General features: G+C 42.5%; 2 protein-coding genes across 2 annotated transcripts in view; one reads left to right on the forward strand and one right to left on the reverse strand.

Moving 5' to 3' along the window:
• The window catches only part of STX8 (syntaxin 8), a 242,520-nt gene that overhangs the window by 171,156 nt on the left and 52,702 nt on the right, over positions 1-18,662 (reverse strand). Inside the window, exon 6 of the mRNA XM_036269329.1 lies at positions 5,022-5,114. Coding sequence (XP_036125222.1) covers positions 5,022-5,114 — 93 coding nt within the window. The remainder of the gene's footprint in view (positions 1-5,021; positions 5,115-18,662) is intronic.
• LOC118634646 (60S ribosomal protein L36a-like) lies at positions 8,007-8,327 on the forward strand. Its single transcript, XM_036269330.1, has one exon. The coding sequence runs from the start codon at positions 8,007-8,009 to the stop codon at positions 8,325-8,327; it is 321 nt and encodes a 106-aa protein (XP_036125223.1).

Here is an 18,662-nt window from a genome sequence, read left to right on the forward strand (position 1 = left end):
GGCTTCTGGAGGCCACTCCTCCATCTTCAAAGCCAGCCCTTCTCACATTACATCACTCTGAACTCTAACTTCCACCTCTGTCTTCCACTTTTAAGGGCCTCTGTGATTACAGGGGACCCACCCAGATAACCCAGAATAATTCTGCTAAGGTCAGCTGATTTAGCAACCTTAATTCCATCTGCAATCTGATGCTCCTTGGCCATGTAATGGAACCTATTCACAGGTTCCAGTATACAGATGTTTTTTTTGGCGAGGGGGTGGGGAGTGTACTCTTCTGCCTACCACAGTACTTGATACCCATCACATCAGCATCTCTGGGGGTGAGGCCCAAGCATCTACATTGTTTATGGCTCCCCAGATGATTTCAATGTGCTGACAAGTTTGAGAACCGGTGCCCGTGTTGAGTGTGTGGAGAGAATATATTTAGTACTCGACTTTTATACCGGCTCATATGTTCACATGGCAGACATAAATCCCACATGCACAGAACATGCACACAGTCACATGTCTACACATCTGCCGGCCCAGCCAGAGACATTCCCAGCACATTTAACCCCATCCGTTCCGCTTCTTCCTCCACGCCTCCCCGGTCCCCTTCATTCTGGCCCCGGATGCGCACATGTACACATAAACAAACTTGAGGTATTTTTCCATTGGTTGCCAAAATAAGCTGGTTTCTCTGTGGTGGCCTCCCAGAGAGACTGCAGTTACGCCGGCGGTTTTCTTACGTGCACATTTGCCGCTCAGAAATAGGGCAGAGTCAGCCATTTTCTTTCACAGGAACTGAGACACTGAGAATAAAAATGACATCCCTGCTAGAACTGTAATCACCACTGTTCCCTTTGTCAAAATCAAAAAGGCCGTTACAGCTGTAGGTGCTGAGGACTGGCTTGCAGCCCATCCGGACTTGCACTGTGACCCAAGTGTACGAGGAAGCTGGGACACTGGGGAAGGACAGCACTTTTGTTGTAAATATCTGTTTGATTTACTGACCTACTGAATTATTCTCTTGGTTTTCACTAAATGAGAGAAATAATAGGCTAAGACAAAGGCCAACCAGGCCACTGTGGAATCAAGCACCAAAACCTTCCTAACAAACACATTGTACTTCGAACGCAGCCACACAGCCAAAGGCTCAGATTACCATCAGCTTAGAAATTCCATTTCCCATCTTCTCATATACAATTCAAAAGGGGCTGACCGACACCAGTAATTATCCTGTTCACGTGCCAATGAGGAAAGGATGAGCAGGTAGGGGCAACGCCCTGACTGGCGACCTAAACGTGCGGTGGACCAGGGCTGGGAGCGGGACGGTGCAGTCGGCAGCAGGGAGCGCTGCAGGCCGAACCAGACCACGCCCGTTCCGTGAACTGTGTGGAGGGCTGGGCACCCAGGGCTCCTGTCGGACTACCTGGGGGCTATTCTAGGACAAAGAGCTGCGGTACTGGTTTGCTGGAAAATTCCTTCAAGTTCACGCTCAAGAGGGCAGGGCGTTTGAAAAGAACACAAATAAGGAAATGAACGGGGCTGAACTGACTGAGTAGGTGTTGCTGAGACCGAATTTTGGCATTGGCCACACCTTCAAGTCAGCACCCAGAAGAACCACAGAAGCGCAGTTCTGAAGGATAAAGGAGCTGGTTCACAACTCCTGCGAGTGTGTGCCAGGCCCAGTCATTCTTTTTGATGTTCAAATATTCCAAATCTGGCCAATCCCCTTTCTGTCTCTGTCAGTCTTTGGGCCTTTCCTTGCTTGCTGAAAGACACCCAGTGAGGAGGAAGACCACTTGTCTCAGGAGCGCGAGTACTGGGATCAAGGAGACCACTGTGTCCTTGGAAAAAGCTGGAGAATAACAACTATGCTCCCTCAAGGACACAAAATGATCAAAGATTTCATACATGTATCCGTGAACCACCATTACACAGGTATGTTAGAGCCCTACCGCTGAATTTTCATGTTGAAAGTTTAGGAAAGTAATGTGGTAGGCTGAAAAATATATACCCACAGCCTGATCCCTGGAATCTGTGAAAGTTACCTTATATGGCAAAGGGACTTTGCAGGTGTGTTAATAAATTAAGGATAAAAAAGGGGAAGGGGCTAAGATGTAAAATTGCCATCTATAAAAACAGTCAAAGGGATGTAAAGCACAGTATAGGAAATATAGTCAATACTGTAATAACTGTGTACGGTGCCAGATGGGTGCTAGACTTATCAGGGTGATCACTTCGTAAGTGACATAAATATCTAATCACTGTGTTGTACACCTGAAACTAGTAGAGTATTGTATGTCAAAAGGATTTCATTATAAGTAAATAAATTAAAGACAGGAGATAAAGAGATCACCCCGGATTATGCAGTTGGGGCCTAAATGTGATTACAAGTGTCCTTACTGAAGGGAAGCAGAGAGAAACCCGACACAAAAGGCAACGTGACAACTGGAGCCAGATGCTGTGGCACTGGCTTCAAAGATGAAGGGGCGGGGGAGTGTGAGCAGGGGGATACAGGGCCTTGGAAGGGACACCTTCATTTCAGTCCAGTGAAAGGATTCCAGACCCCTCATCTTCAGAACTGTACGGGAGTAAGTGTGGGTTGTTTTAAGCCACTAAGTTTGTGGCAATTTGTTAGAATAGCTATAGGACACTAACTCAGGTTTGGCCTGGGCTCTGGGAGTTTAAAAATCCCCCCAGGTGATTCTAATAAGCAGCAAAGTCTGATGACTACTGAACTAGAGAAAACAAGATAAGGACATGCCGGTATGTCCTTATGTGGGGAAAAAATGTACAGTCATTTCATCTGGGAAGTCAGGGTCACCTCACCACAGAACGAACCATTAGTTCTTGACCATCTACCCACAGACTACTGTGCAGCGACCTATCCAGCACATCACAGGGTGGGCATGCATCGGCAGTGTGGGGTCCTTCTAGTCTGACCCCCCGCACAAGCCCAATTTCCCTGGGATAAAGAACAATCATACATATGATAGGCAAATCTCGCACAGAGCTAACTTTCTCACCGGTACTTTCTTTCACGGAAGGAACGGGTCAGTAACTAAACTACATGCAAGCACATTCATTAGCACCGTTAGGACTGAACTGTCTTCCCCTCGGTGCTTCGACTATGAAAACCACTGTTAGGACTGGAAAGATGGAGAGGTTCTCCTTTTGCTTTAGTAATCTATTTACTTATGAGAGAAGATAAGTGGAATTTATTTGCTAATCATTTATGATCCATAAATGGAGCAGCACTGTGGGAAGAAATGAAGTCTCTGTGCGCAGACATCAACCAAAGCATGTGTGTTCAGTCGGACAGGGCGGCCCTCCCTCCAGGCGAGCGTTTGCTGGTCCGGGGCTGCCACGCGTGCTCGTAGCGGTAACTTTTCCTGAAAGCCATTCCGTCATGAGCCTCCACACGAGCCTCCACAGTGCTAGCACCGAAAGCTGAAACCTACAGCCTCTTACTTTTACTTTTCTCTCCCTCCTTTGTCTTCCCCAGAGAGGAAGCTGATGGAGGAGAAAAGGCAGTCCCATTAGAATCAGAAGACCCGAGCTGGAATTTCAGTCCCGCCCTGTATGTGTGATGTGATATCAGGAGGTCCCTCGGCCACTCTGCGCTCCGTCTCTACCAAACAGAGACAACACTGCTGTCACGGGGTTGAGTACATAAAAGGACGCAGTTGAAAGTGCTCAGCACATGGCAGGAGCGTCACTGAAGCTCAGCCTGCCCTCATCACCCCTACGCCAAAGCTTCTCACGTCTCGTCTTCTGTTGTCCTTTGAAGAGCTCTGGCACTGACCTCGTACTGTCTACTTAACACTCCGACTCGGGTCTCTCACCGGCCTGTCTAACTGGATGTGTCTGAACAGGATGTATGGTCTCCACTCAAACCAGTGGCCCTCTCAGTGCCCTGACCACGTGCATCACAGATAAAGCGCCAGCAGCCCCTGCCTCCCTCCTCTCCTCTCCATTCCTATTGCCCATCCCATCGGGGCTCGGGAGCCTCGCACCTCACAGCTCAAGCACAAGAGCCTGTCGGGTAGGCTCCCAAGTTAAAGCTGTCTCTGCCAAGCCAGCCTGCTTGTGGATCGCGAAGTAATCACTCTCCAAACAGATTCATCACAGCAAGCCCTGGGTAAAGGTCCTCACGCTCTTCCTGCCCTGCAGCCCGGTATTTGTGATGGAAGAGGAGCCAGCTCCACGGGCGTGCAGGGCATGTGGATGACAGAGTCCCAGCAGCTTCTGCGTGCCTCTCGTCAGCGTACAACGCACTGAGCGATTTCACCGCATTACACATAAAGGAAAGCTCTTGGAATAAATGGATCCTAAAACAAAGTATTTTTAAAAGCAACTCCAGCCTGGCCGGTGTGGCTCAGTGGTTGAGCATCAACCCATGAACCAAGAGGTCCTCAGTTTGATTTTCCATCAGGGCACATGCCCGGGTTGTGGGCATGATCCCCAGTGGGGCATGCAGGAGGTGGCCAATTGATGTTTTCTCTCATTGATGTTTCTATCTCTCTCTTCCTCTCCCTCTCTCTAATATCAATAAAGAAAAAAATGGTTTTTTAAATAAAAGCAACTCCAGAGAAGTGGAAATATTTTTTTAATTTGTTTTTCTTTATTGCTTTTAGAGAAAGAAGGGAGAGGGAAAGAGAGACAGAAACATCAATGAGAGAGAACATCGATTGGCCGCCTCCTGCACACCCCACACTGGGGATTGGGCCAACAACCTGGGCATGTGCCCTGACTGGGAATCAAACTGACGACCTCTTGGTACATGAGTCGACTCTCAACCGCTGAGCCACATTGGCCGGGCGAGAAGTAGAATTTTTTATCAAATTTCTCTACACAGTATTTAGTGACTACAATCTAAATCTGCCACAAACTACCCTCAATTGCATTAAATATAATAACCCACTGATAGCAAGCCACATTCTATGTTTTGTAGTATTACAATCATTTAACAAATACTCAAGCCTTCAGTGTTTATACTAAATGTCAAATGTGGTCAGTCTCAGAAATGTTCTTACCGTTTTGTTCCTCCAGCTCATTCCCAATCTCCTGCCCCATCTGTTTTTGGCGACTGATGATCGAAGAGAGGGCATCAAGGCCTGCGTCCTGTTCTGAAAGCCAAAGTAAAACAGTTAGCTAAAAGCCAAAGGGAAGCAATTTAAAGTCCAGAAATACACCCAGGCATATAACACAACCCAATATATGATAAAAGTAACAACTGAAATCAGTCAGAAAGAGAGAGAGTAAAACCGTTAACATTATCGGAATAAAATTAAGAAAAAAATTAAATACCTACCTCATACCTTAAACTAAATGATTTCCAGGTGAATTAAAATTATAAATGTTAGCCCTGGCTGGTTTGGCTCAGCGGTTAGAGCATCAGCCCCTGGACCAAAGAGTCACGGGTTCGATTCCAGTCAAGGGCATGTATCTCTGTTGCAGTTTGGTCCCTGGCCCTGTTTGGGGTCATGTGGGAGGCAACCAATCGATGTGTCTCTCTCACATTGATGTTTCTCTCTCCCTCCCGCTATCTGAAGATAAATGAAAAAATATCCTCAGGTGAGGATTTTAAAAAAATGTTTTTTAATGTTAAAAAAGAACATAAGGTTTGACTACATAAACATTTCAACTTTTGAATATTTAATACATAAGGAGCATGTACAAATCAGTCAGACTTAACCTTCTAAGTTTTGAAATGGGCAAAGGATATAGACTGGAAATGAAAATGAAAAAGAATGCTGATACCCAGGGTTAACTAAAGTGTGAGCAACTAGAAGCTCCTAAGTACTATGTCACTGGAAGACAGTTAACAGAACTTTCTAGAGCGCCAGTTGTGCCCACCCTTTGATCCATCAGTTCTACGACCAGGAATGTATGTAAGAGAACATTCAGACAGCATGCAAGACGCATACACAATGACAATCCTTGACATATAGCTTCCTGTGCTAGATTTCATTGTACAGCCTCTCAGCTCCAAATTGACCCCCTTCTGGCTGCTCTGTAAAAACGGACCTGGGTCCTTTAAATGTTTTTCCTTTGCCAACTTTGTCAGTAGAGGGGACTGCAGAGACATCACAGGACGAGGTGCTGCAGGCTCCCAGCTTCCCCCCTGTCCCTCCTTCAGTGCTCAGAGCCCAGTAGTACCCCAAGGCCAGCAATTTCTGCCAAGGCACCCCTCCTTGGGCAGCTTTATAACAGAGTGCCTCCAGTCAGACACTTCCCCATGAAGAACATTCCCTGGCAACCCAGAGGGCAGATTCTAGCAAGTTCCACCAGCCTGGCTACGCACCACAGTGACTTCTCTGAAACGGTTACTCTAATTTCCTGTTGTAGTTAATAATTCTGTATATTAAACTTTCCCTGTTCAGCTTGCTTTCTCCTAATTGGACCCACACTGATACATTTATAACAGTGAAAAGCTGGAAACTATCCAAATGCCCAAACACAGCGATTTGTTTAAAAACTTATAATATAGCCATTAAAAGTGATATTGTCCATGCACAGTTTGATGTTGAAAGAAGTCCATGATATGTTATTAAGTAAAAAACAGCAGGACAGCCCTGGCTGGTTTGGCTCAGTGGTTAGAGCATCGGCCTGAGGACCAGAGGGTTTCGGGTTCAATTCTTGGTCAAGGACAGGTTCAGTCAAGGACAGGTGCAATCCCAGGCCCTGGTCGGGGTTGTGCAGGAGGCAACCAATCAAGGTGTCTCTCTCACGTTGATGTTTCTCTTTCTTTCTGCCCCCCCCCCCCCCATGTAAAAAATCAATGGAAAAATATCCTCGGGTGAGGATTAACAACAACAAAAAGCAGGACACAAAACAATAAATAGTAAAACAGCATTTTTGTTTGTAAAAATGTATTGCTTTTCTAGATTTTGAAATTTTAAAGAGAAAAGAACTCAAGTAACTCAAGGTCCTTTCTATAAAATTTGACACTGGTTTGTTCCATGTTTTTAACAAGGTAGTCAGTGATGTCTTTGGTAAGAACCTTTTCCTTCGCTTTCAGGTGCATTTGGAACAACATTCTGAGGTTGAATCTAAGGCCTCTTTCTACCCAGGCAACATACCCGAAGAGGGTAACATGCCATTTGTGGCTTCGCTTGTCGATGGGGTTTTTTAATGACTAGTTCACATAAAGGCACATCTACAAAAGCAGAAATCACAAAGGTCTTCTTATCCAAGATCATGTTCACATTTACTTATGATTTTTCCTAGTCTTTCTATGGAAGTAAGCCATTACATTTAACTCGTTAATTCATCTGGAATTTATTTAAACTAATGGTGTGAGGTAAGGACCCCTTAGTGACATTTTTTGACACCGCGTATTTTTTAAACTATACAAATGACCTGCTTTCTCCAGGGATCATTCTAAGGGACCGTTTTATAGCAAAATCTCTTTATAATGAGGTCCTTTTGGTCTTTAGTAACAACCTCTTGGATGGCCTCCAAGATAAATCTATCATCAACCTAGTGCTGCTATAGGATGACCAATATTATAGTAAAGTTCCAAATGCATCCCCAAAATAATCTATATATCGGACTGAGGGTCAAGTGTCAACAGGAATTAAAAGGTAAAACAATTTAAAAAGAAGACAGAAGATTCCTCTACAGTTTTCAATTAGAGAAAGAAACATTAAAGTTATAAAGCTGCTTTATCTAGTAGAGACATAGATTATGAATGAAAAATAGCTACTCTGCACTCTTTTCTCTCAACCTTGACTCACTGTATGGCTTCACTGCTTAAAGGCTCTTTCTCTAATGCAAAACAGAAAGAAGCCTAAAAATTCTGCTCCATTCAAATCATTTCTATATGAACTTAGCACCTCCTCACTATGATTAGGTGCTACAACAAGTCTGTATTCCACAATCCAAAGACACAGACAGTCCAGAGAACTGAGACACTGACTATGTAACAACGATGACCTGAGCTTCTCCAAGTCCTAAAGCAAAAAGTCTAGATATACTCCCGTTTCCAGCCCAGCACCTTCCTTTGCATGCCGAAAATGGTGACCGGTCCTAAAACCCGCCGGACTTGCTGTAAGAAGTGTGGAGAGCATCAACCCCACAAAGTAACACAGTACAGAAAGGGCAAGAATTCTCTGTACGCGCAGGGAAAGTGGCATCACAACAGGAAGCAGAGTGGCTATGGTGGGCAGACTGAGCCGATTTTCCGCAAAAAGGCTAAAACTACAAAGAGGATCGTGCTGAGGCTTGAATGCGTTGAGCCCAACTGCAGACCTAAGAGAATGCTGGCTATTAAGAGACGCAAGCATTTTGAACTGGGAGGAGATAAGAAGAGAAAGGGCCAAGTGATCCAGTTCTAAGCTTCATATTTTGTTTTATGTGACAATAAAATCTGGAGGATATGTTCACATCAAAAAAAAAAAAAAAGAGAGAGAGAAAGTCTAAGGAGAGGTAGTATGGTCATCTTTGAGACAACGAGCAAAATAAACCATGAGCAAAAATATAAACGATGCAGAACCATGCAAAACTATGATGCCATAGTGAATAGCTCATTACTGTCATCTGCCCTACCCTATCACATATCCTAAGTCATTATATCACATTAGATCATTTGCAACACACCACATTCTATTAGTCATTCTTCAATTTTATAATGATGTTAATTTTTTTTTTAATGGATGGCCATTGTGATACATAGAATAATGCCCCCCTAAAGATGGCTACTTACTAATTCCTGGAACCTGGGAATATATGACCTTACTCAGCAAAAAGAACTTCGCAGTTGTGATTAAGATTTGAAATGGGAGATTATTCTGGATTATCCAGGTGGACCCAGTGTAATTATGAGTCCCCGTAAAACAGAGAACCTTTTCTAGCTGCAGACACAGGGAGACGTGAAGAAGGATCTGAGAGGTGCAACTTGCTGGCTTGGAAGACTGAAGAAGGAATGATGAGCCCAGGGATGCTGACGGCCTCTAGAAGCTGGAAAAGGCAAGGAGATGAATTCTCCTCTGCAGCCTCCATCAAGGAACCCAGCCCCGCCAACACCCTGATCCCAGCCCAGTGAGACCCACCTTGAACTTCTGACCCAGAGAACTGTAAAATGATGAATTTGTATTTTCAGTCACTAAATTTGTACTAATTTAAGATGACAGACTAGAAAACTAATACAATCATATTTTTTTAAAAATCCCTTTGGAATAACTAGGTGTTTGGAGATTTTCTATCTTTAGATATTCAGAAAAACTATCTTCTAACTAAATATCATATAATTGTGGGAGGACTATCTGGCGGCTGTAGATGAAAATAAAGACACAGTCATCATACTGTATTCTTACCAAAAATAACAAACTTGATTCTGATCAAGCCACTAAATCTAACTACCAATTTACAGAAAATACGTGGGGCAGAGGAATAGTTTAATATATGGGCGCACAACCAGCAAGATCTAGATGATGGGAAACTATACAGCAAATGACCCTGCTTCTCCAACCAAGAAACTGCAAAGAAAAAGAGAGAGAGAGTTGGCAAAGGAACCTATCTATTAAAGAAACTGAAGGGACATCAATTAGTTGCAATGTACAGACTATATTCAGATCCTGAAATGAATAGCCTAAAAATAACAAAACCAAACATCATGGGACAATCAGGGAAATCTGAACACTGGATGTTTGATTATATTATGGCATTATTGTTAACTTGTTAAGGGTGATAATGGCATTGTGAGTATATATATTTTTTGAACAGTCCTTTATCTGTTAAAAACACACTTTGGAGATATATTCTAAAATATTCACCAATAAAATTATATAATTTCTGAGATTTGCCTCAAAAATAATCCATGGGAGCCAGGCTGGTGTGGCTTAGTGGCTGAGCGTCGACTCATGCATCAAGAGGTCACCAGTTCGATTCCCGGTCAGGACACATGTCCAAGTTGTGGGCCAAATCCCTAGTGGTTAGCATGCAAGAGGCAGCCAATCTATGTTCTCTCTCATCGATGTTTCTCTCTCTCTCTTTCCCTTCCTCTCTCTCTAAAAAAATCAATAAAGAAAAAAAATATATAACCCATGGAATAGGTAGTTGGGTAGACATATGATGAAACATGATAGACTATGAGTTGTTAATTGCTGAAACAGTTGATGGGTAAAGTGGAATCATTATCTTACTCTCTCTACTTTTACATGTTTGAAATTTATACAGCAAAAAATTATCACCATTTTAACAAGTAAATAACACAGAGGGATAGTTCTAAGAGCTGCAACCTCAGGCCCCTGACTAAGCACATGACAAGGCCTCAGAGGCCGAGCTGGGTCTTCTATTCCAGTGTCTTTGCCCCAGCACAGAGCCCAATTGGTGGCACAGAGCAAGTACTTAATGAATGATGTTTAAATCAAGGAATAACTGAAGGGACTTCCAGGCCCGTAGAAGAAAGAAACAGAGTCTCTATTAGACACAGGAAATGGCTTCTGATCAATATAAAAGTGCCTTCTGAATTCAGGCAGTAGACAAGTAGCTGAGGTTCTAAATGGAAATTCTCACATGTAACATAGAGAAGGAGCTTTTCCTGGGCAGGGAGAAGTGAGGAACAAATGAGGAAAAGATTAGGTCAAGCTGGATGAAGCTAATTGCTTTATCCACATTGGAAAGACTCTTAGAGCAAGATCTAAGAATAGATGTTTTCATTTTGAGATTTTAGTGAAGGATTCCTGGTCAAGGTGACAGTTACAAGACAGGATATCTTCAAAGAAAGTTGTCTCTGAAGTAAGAATTGCAAGTGTTCAAGATCAGCTACTAAGACTTGCCAGTGTAAACTGGAGTCTGGCTCGCCCCCTTCCCACCACTATTCCACATGAAAAGATTGACTTAGAGACCTAAGAACACAGAAATCTAGAACTAACGTGCAACTTTCTGCTAGAATCTAGAAAGAACACCTATAAAATAACAGTTAGGAACAGATGGGGCTAATTTAGAAACCCATCAACAAAGACCTCCTGAGAAGGCAGAACCATACTTCATACCTTCTCTCCAAGGTCTGCTATCAACTCAGAGACAGGGGTTTGTACTAATCAAAAGTTACCTTCCTTTGTTCTATCTCAGGAATGTCTGAGGTGATCCAGTCATTGTCATCACCTCACCCTTCTTATGCCCAATGTCCACTTGTGCCTCAAATTACAGCATAAGTAACACAGAAGCCAAGACTGGCTCACAGGTTGTAACGAGATCTAGCTTCTAGTTTAGAAAAGGAAGGCATTCATTGCCTCGAGTCCAGGTTCTGCCAATACACTGTTATTTTAGGATGGTTTTCAAAGTGTCTCTGAGGGTCAACTAAAGTACAGAAAGGCTAACAGAGTCTATGGGCAAAGGGGAGTTAAATAATGACGCTTCATGGTATTTTATTTTATTCTATTTTTTGTTTTATTCTACTTTTTATTCTCTATTCTATTCTATTCTATTCTATTGTTAATCCTCACCCAAAGATATTTTTCCACTGGTTTTTAGATACAGTGAAGGGGGGTGGGGGGGAACATGAGTGTGAGAGAGACACATCAATTGGTTGCCTCCTGCATAACCATGACCAGATTAGGGATCAAACCTGCAACCCAGACACATGCCCTTGACTGGGAAGCGAACCCACGACCCTCTGGTCTATGGGCTGACCCTCCAGACACTGAGCCACACTGGCCAGGGCATGGTTCTTTATTTTTATCTAGTGCAGGACCTGGCAATGAAGCAAAGCCATAGCAACCTCAGCATACCACCAAGGTACTTGAGACAGAGAAAAGGCTAATTAGGGTTTTTAGGAAAGATTTACTTCCATTTTTTTTTTTCCTTTATTGATTTGAGGGAGAGAGGAAGGGAGAGGGAGAGAGAGATGGAAACATCAATGAGAGAGAACATCGACTGGTTGCCTCCTGCATGCCCTGCACTGGGGATCGGGCCCACAACCTGGGTATGCTCGGACTAGGAATCGAACAGGCGACCTCTTGGTGCATGGGTCGACACTCAAGCACTGAGCCAGCCAGGCGATATACTTCCATTTTTGTGTTTACCCTTGAGAATTAACTTGCTAGGAAAGCAAACAGGGATACAGTATTTCAAAACAAAAAGGTAAAAGTAGAAAACAAATGGACCTGCGGTATGTGCTGCTACTCTCCTCCAGTCCCTCGTCTCCCCACCCTCCAACAATCCCCAAAGGCTCTCCAAGGGTGGGCGTCTCGATAAGGATGCTCTCTGTCTTGGAGACTCTCTGCCAAAAACTTGCGGGTGACACCCTCTCACTCCCCACCTAGAACAATCTCTGAATGTAGCACCTTCTGCATGACAGGGATACTTTTCCTACCTGAAAACAGCTTTTCCTGGTAAAAAGCAACAATGCCAGGACATCCCTTAGTAGGATCTAGCAAGACACGCTTTTTAGGAAGCATGGATCCTAAGGAATAAACCACGGCAAACGAATGGCTGTGCTATGTGTAAAGCTGCATTGCTCTTAATGTCTTCACTTAGCTTCAAACGTGACAATGGGTGAGGCAGGCATGGAGAATTGCAGGGATGAGGTAGCCACAGTGTCTCATTCACTGGATATTTTCACAGTAGAATTAGACTTCTGCTTCTGGCCAAGATGAATGGACAGGGACCAGATTTACTTCTGGCCTGAAACTTGAAAACACACACACACACAGAGGCAAGTATATAAAACAATAGTTTCCAGACACAGACCTCAGGAACTGAAGAAAAGGGACCCTGAGAGATGCGAAACAGACGAGATGAGCTCTATGCCTGCCCCGGACTACTGCCTCGAGAGAGCCGCCAGGGGTGGTGAGACAGGGGGACCTAGGTGCAGCCTGGCCAGCTCCCGAGTTGAAAAGAATCCAAATAGGTGCAGGTGGCAGGAGCACACAGGGCACAGGACCAGGGAGAAGAGAGCTGCAGAGAGAACTCTGGAGGTGTGCACAGGGTCCACCCTGAGGCCTCAGCTGAATGTCCATCAGGGCATTTATCTGAGGAAACTACCCAAGGTTGGGGAAAGAACCACATGAAAGGGACCTCTGGACTCAGACAGGGTTGGACACAGTACTTCTTCCCACTGACCAGGTCACCTCGTAGTTCACAAGCACCTCATTTTACTGTACTTCGCTTCACTGCACTTCACAGATGTTGTGTTTTTACAAACTGAAGGCAAGACCCTCCACAGCAAAAAGATTACAACTCACTTTATTGTGAAAGTCACTTTGTTACAGTGGTCTGGAACCCAACCCACAATGTCCCAGAGGTATGCCTGTGCTCAGAATGGTTTTGGCTCAGTAGTGGGGCAAATTACCACTAGACTGGCGTCAGCAAACATTTTCTATAAAGGGCCAGATATTAAATATTTTAGGCTTTGTGGTTCATACGGTCTCAAGACCAATGACTAAACTCTGCTGTTGTAGCAGGAAAGCATCCATAGATAAAATGAATGAGCATGGCTGTGTTCCCATAAAACCTTATTTATGGACACTAAACTTTGAATTTCAATAATTTCTAGTCACAAAATATTCTTCTTTTGACCATTTTTGAACCACTTAGACATGTAAAAAAACATTTTTCGTTTTCAGGCCATACAAAAACAGGTAGCAAGCCAGATCTAGCCCACAGGTTATGATCTGCTAACCCCTCTTCTAAAGTAAACACTGCTCTGGTCCACATTACAAAGCAAGACCCAAATAACTGCATCCCAGAAAAGAATCTCAAGAGTATTTCTAGAGTAGGGGCTGGAAGGAGGGGATAGGGTAAATGGGGTTGGGGGGAGAACTGAGGGACATCTGTAATACTGTTAACAATAAAATAAAATTAAAATAATATTTCTAGAAATACGAAAATATTCAGTATCAGTACCAAACAAAGAAAAATTCATAATACCTGGTTTCCAAATGAATGTTTCCCCTCTAAGATTAGAAACAAGGTAAGATGTCTGCTCTCACCATTTCTACTCCCCTCAACACTGTACTGGAGGTTGTAACAAGTGCAATAAGGCAAGAAAAAAAAAGGCATCCAGATTGAAATGAAGAAGTAAAACTATGCCAATTAAAAAATAGAGACCATCAGAGTATATCAAAACACAAGAGCCAACTATATGCTGTCTACAAGAACCCCTTTTTTAAATATAAAAGTACATATGGATCAAAAGTTAATAGATGGAGAAAGATATACCATGCTAACACTAATCAAAAGAAAGCAGAAGTAGCTATATTAATTTCAGACAGAGCTGACTTCAAAGCAAATAAAGTTATCAGGCATAATAAGGGGAATTATGCAATTACAAGGGGGCCAATTCTCCAAAAAGACATAACCTTTAATGTGTATGTGCCTAATAACAGAGCATCAAATGATATGAGGCAACAAGCCATAGAACTGCAAGGAGAAATAGATGAATTCACTATCATAGTTGGAGACCTCAACATCCCTCTATTAGAAATGGACAAATCCATCAGGCAGAAAATCAGTATAAACATAAACTCAGCACCATCAACCAACTGGACATAATGGGCATCTATAGACTACTTCACTAAACAACAGAATAAGCATTCTTCTTAAGCTTACATGAACATTCACCAAAACAGACCACATTCTGAGGCATAAAACACACATTAACAAATTTAAAATAGAAATCATACAAAGTTTGCCCTCAAGCTATAATAAAATTAAACTAGAAATTAATAACAGAAAGATAAATGGAAAATACCAAAATATACAGAGATTAAACAATTTACGTTTAAGAAACACATGCATCAAAGAAGAATTCTCAAGAGAAATTTTAAAATATTTTGAATTAATGAAAATGAAAACACAACTTTTCAAAATTTATGGGATGTAGCAAAAGCAATGTATAGAGGAAAATTTATAGCACTGATGGCATATATTAGAAAAGAAGAAAGATCTAAGATCAATAATCTAAATTTCCACCTTAAGAAGCTAGAAATAGAAAAAAAAAAAGAGCAAATTAAATCCAAAGTAAACAAAAGAAAAGAAACAGAAATTAGAGCAGAAATCAATAAAATTGAAAACAGGAAACTGGAAGCCTGGCAAAGACTTTTTATTTTTATTTTTTATTTTTGTTGTTGTTAATCCTCACCCGAGGATATATTTTCCATTGTTCTTTAGAGAGAGTGTAAGGGGGGAGAGAGGGAGAGAGAGAGAGAAAAACATCAATGTGAGAGAGACACATGCACCCCAGCTGGGGCCGGGGATCGAACCTGCAACCTAGGTACGTGCCCTTGACCAGGAATCAAACCCAAAACCCTTCAGAGTGTGTGGACTGACACTCTAACCACTAAGCCGCACAGGCCAGGGTAAGGCAAAAACTCTTTAGATACAACGTCAAAGGCATTTAAACAAATTATTTGATAAGCTGGACTTCATTAAAATTTAAAACTTCTGCTCTGTGAAAAACACTGTCAAGAAAATGAGAAGACAAGCCATAGAGTGGGAGAAAATATGTGCAAAAGATGTATCTGATAAAAGTCGGTTTTCCAAAATACACAAGAATTCTTAATAGGCCAAAGACCTTAACAGACACCTCACCAAAGAAGATATACACAGATGGCAAATAAGGATATGAAAATATGTTCCACATATGTCATCAGAGAAATGCAAATTAAAACAATCTGATACCACTACGTATCTATTAGAATGGCAAACTCTGAAACTGACGACGTGAAATGCTGGAAAGGATGCAGAGCAGTGGGAACTTGCAGTCATTGCTGGTGGGAAAGAACATGGTGTGGCCACTTTGGAAGACAGTTTGGTGGATTCTTATAAAAGTAAATACACTTTACCATACAATGCAGCAATCACACACCTTGGTCTTCACCCAAAGAGCTGGAAACTGATGTGTGCACAAAAACCTCCACACAAATATATATAGAACCTTTGTTCTTACTGCCAAAAATGGGAAGCAACAGGCAGGTCCTTCAGTAGATGAATGAATGAGATACATCCAGAATATGGAATATTATTCAGTGCTAAAAAAAAAAAAAAAAAGCTATCCTATTACTAACTGAAAGAAGCCAATCTGAAAGAGCTACATACTATTTGATTCCAACTATATGATGTTCTGGAAAAATCAAAACATGGAGACAGTAAAAAGATCAGAGGTTACAAAGGATGGAGCAGGGAGGGAAGAATAAGCAGGCAGGGCACAGAGGATTTTTAGAACAACGGAAACACTCGGTATATTACTCTAATGATGGATATGTGTCATATATTTATCAAAACCCACTGAATGTACAACACCAAGAGTGAACCTCAAGATAAATTTACAGACTTTGGGTAATTATTAGAGTCAATATAGGTTACTAAGTGTAGCAAATACACCATTCTGGTGGGGATGTTAAAGGGAGAAGACTATGCAAGGGTTATATGAGAACTCTGTACCTTCCTCTAAGTTTTGCTGTGTACCTAAAACTGCTCTTAAAAAATTGTCTTAAAAAAATAAAACTGTCACCCTGGCTAGGGTCATGCGGGAGGCAGCCAATAGATGTGTCTCTCTCACACTGAGGTATGTTTCTCTCTCTCTCTCTCTCTCTCTCTTCCTCCCTCCCTCCCTTCCACTCTATCTAAAATTCAATGGTAAAACATCTCCAGGTGAGAATGAACAAAACAAATTTTAAAAAAGTAAAACTGTTTTTATTTACAGACAACAACATCATTGTATTCAAAATATCCTACCTAGTCTACAAAAAAAAAAATCTATTAGAACAAATCAGTAAGTATAGCAAGGTTGTACAATCCAAGATGAATATATAAAAATCAGTTGTATTTTTATATACTAGCAACAATCAGGAATAGAATTTTTAAAATTCCATTAATGAGAATAAAAATATGAAATACTAAGCCTGGCCAGTGTGGCTCAGTGGACTGAGAGGTTCCGGCTCAATTCCTGGTCAGGGCACATGCCTGGGTTGCGGGTTCAATCCCCAGGAGGGGGTATGCAGGAGGCAGCTGATAGATGTTTCTCTCTTACATTGATGTTTCTATCTCTCTCCCTTCCTCTCTAAAAAAAACCAAAAACAATAAAAACATTAAAAAATATGAAATACTAAGAGACAAATATGATAAGAGATGTATAATACATGCACAGTAAAAACTGCAAAAACAATACTGAGAAAAAAATTTTAAATACTGAATAAATGGAGAGATATACCATATTCACAAATCAGAAGTTTAATTTTTAAAATGTCAATTCTCCCCAATTTAATCTAAAGACTCAATGTAATCCCAATCAAATTTCAAGAGTTTTTGTTTGTTTTTTGTAGAAATTGAAAGTAATTCTAAAATTCACATGAAAATGCAAAAGAACCAGCACAGAAGACTTATACTACCTGACTTAAAGACTTATAAAGATGCAATAACTAAGACAGTATGGCATTGATTTAAAGATAAACAAACAGACCAATGGGACAGAATGAATAGTCCAGATATAGGCCCACACATATATGGTCAACTGATTTTTGACAAAGGTAGAGTAATTTGGTAGAGAAAGAATAGTCTTTTTAAAAAAAGTAATGCTGGGACAAGTAGATATCCAAATGCAAAAATAAACAAAGAAATAACCTAACACCTGAATTTCTACTTCTACCCCACTATATAAAAATTAACTCAAAGTAGATCACACACCTAATATAAAACTTAAAACTGTAAATTTTCTAGAAAAAACACAAGGCAGCAGATTATTTTGGCTTTAAATAGTCAGACTTCTAATTGGACTTCATCAAAATTAAGAACTTCGGCCCTTAAAAAGATATCATTAAAGACTGCCGGTCAAGATGGCGGGTAGGTAAATATGGTATAGCGTCCTCCCACAACCACATCAAAGTTACAACTGAACTTCAGAACAACCATCATTCAAAACCGCCTGAAATCAAGCTGAATGGAAGTCCTACAACTACGGAATTAAAGCAGCAGCCACATCCAGACTGGTCGGAGGAGCCGCGGCGAGAGGGGCTGCTGCAGTGGCTGCAGCGGCGGCGGCTGCGGTAGCAGCGGGACGGGGGCACCACGGGCTGGTCCCACACGCACATGGTGGATAAAAATCAGGAGGCTTCCGCGGCTGGGAAGGTCCTTCCTGAGGACTGAGGGATCCCCGTCCCACACCAGGTGCCCCGCTCAGGGTTCCAGTGCCAGGAAGAGAGTCCCCATAACTTCTGGCTGGAAAAACCAGCGGGAACTGAGGCTCAGGGAAGCTGAAGCGGCTGGAGCCCCAGGCAGCTCCTTAAAGGCCCCGTGCACGGACTTAGCGGACTCTCTCCCTCTAAGCTTCGAGGGGAGGCAGCTCGAGGGGCGCCAGAGACATACAAGGAAGAACTGAGCTGTTTGGCACTGGAGCGAGGGCTGGAGAGGGGGCTTTCTCCAGGAAAAACGTGCTGTCAGAGGCCTTTGTTCCTTTGGTGAGCCCTTCCCTGGGGCAACAGACAGTCGCCATATCTGGGACTCCAGCAACCTGGCTCACACTGGTAGCCCCGCCCTGGTGACTCCCTGAAGTCCCGCCCCACCCAACTTTCAAGCCCACCCAAGCTGTTGCCACTTGCTTAACCATAGGATTGGCCTGTCTTGGATCCTGCTTCAGGTTTTTCCTAAATTCTTTCAAACGAGCAGCACTGGTCTCAGCTAGCCCCATACCTCTCATTAAGTAATACACAGAAACAAACACAGGGAGGCAA

This window comes from Molossus molossus, unplaced genomic scaffold (assembly GCF_014108415.1).
Source record: "Molossus molossus isolate mMolMol1 unplaced genomic scaffold, mMolMol1.p scaffold_m16_p_19, whole genome shotgun sequence".
NCBI classification, from domain to species: Eukaryota; Metazoa; Chordata; class Mammalia; order Chiroptera; family Molossidae; genus Molossus; species Molossus molossus.

Coding starts and splice junctions, on each gene's coding strand:
- LOC118634646 (XM_036269330.1), top strand. CDS start 8,007: ATGGTGACCGGTCCTAAAACCCGCCGGACTTGCTGTAAGAAGTGTGGA.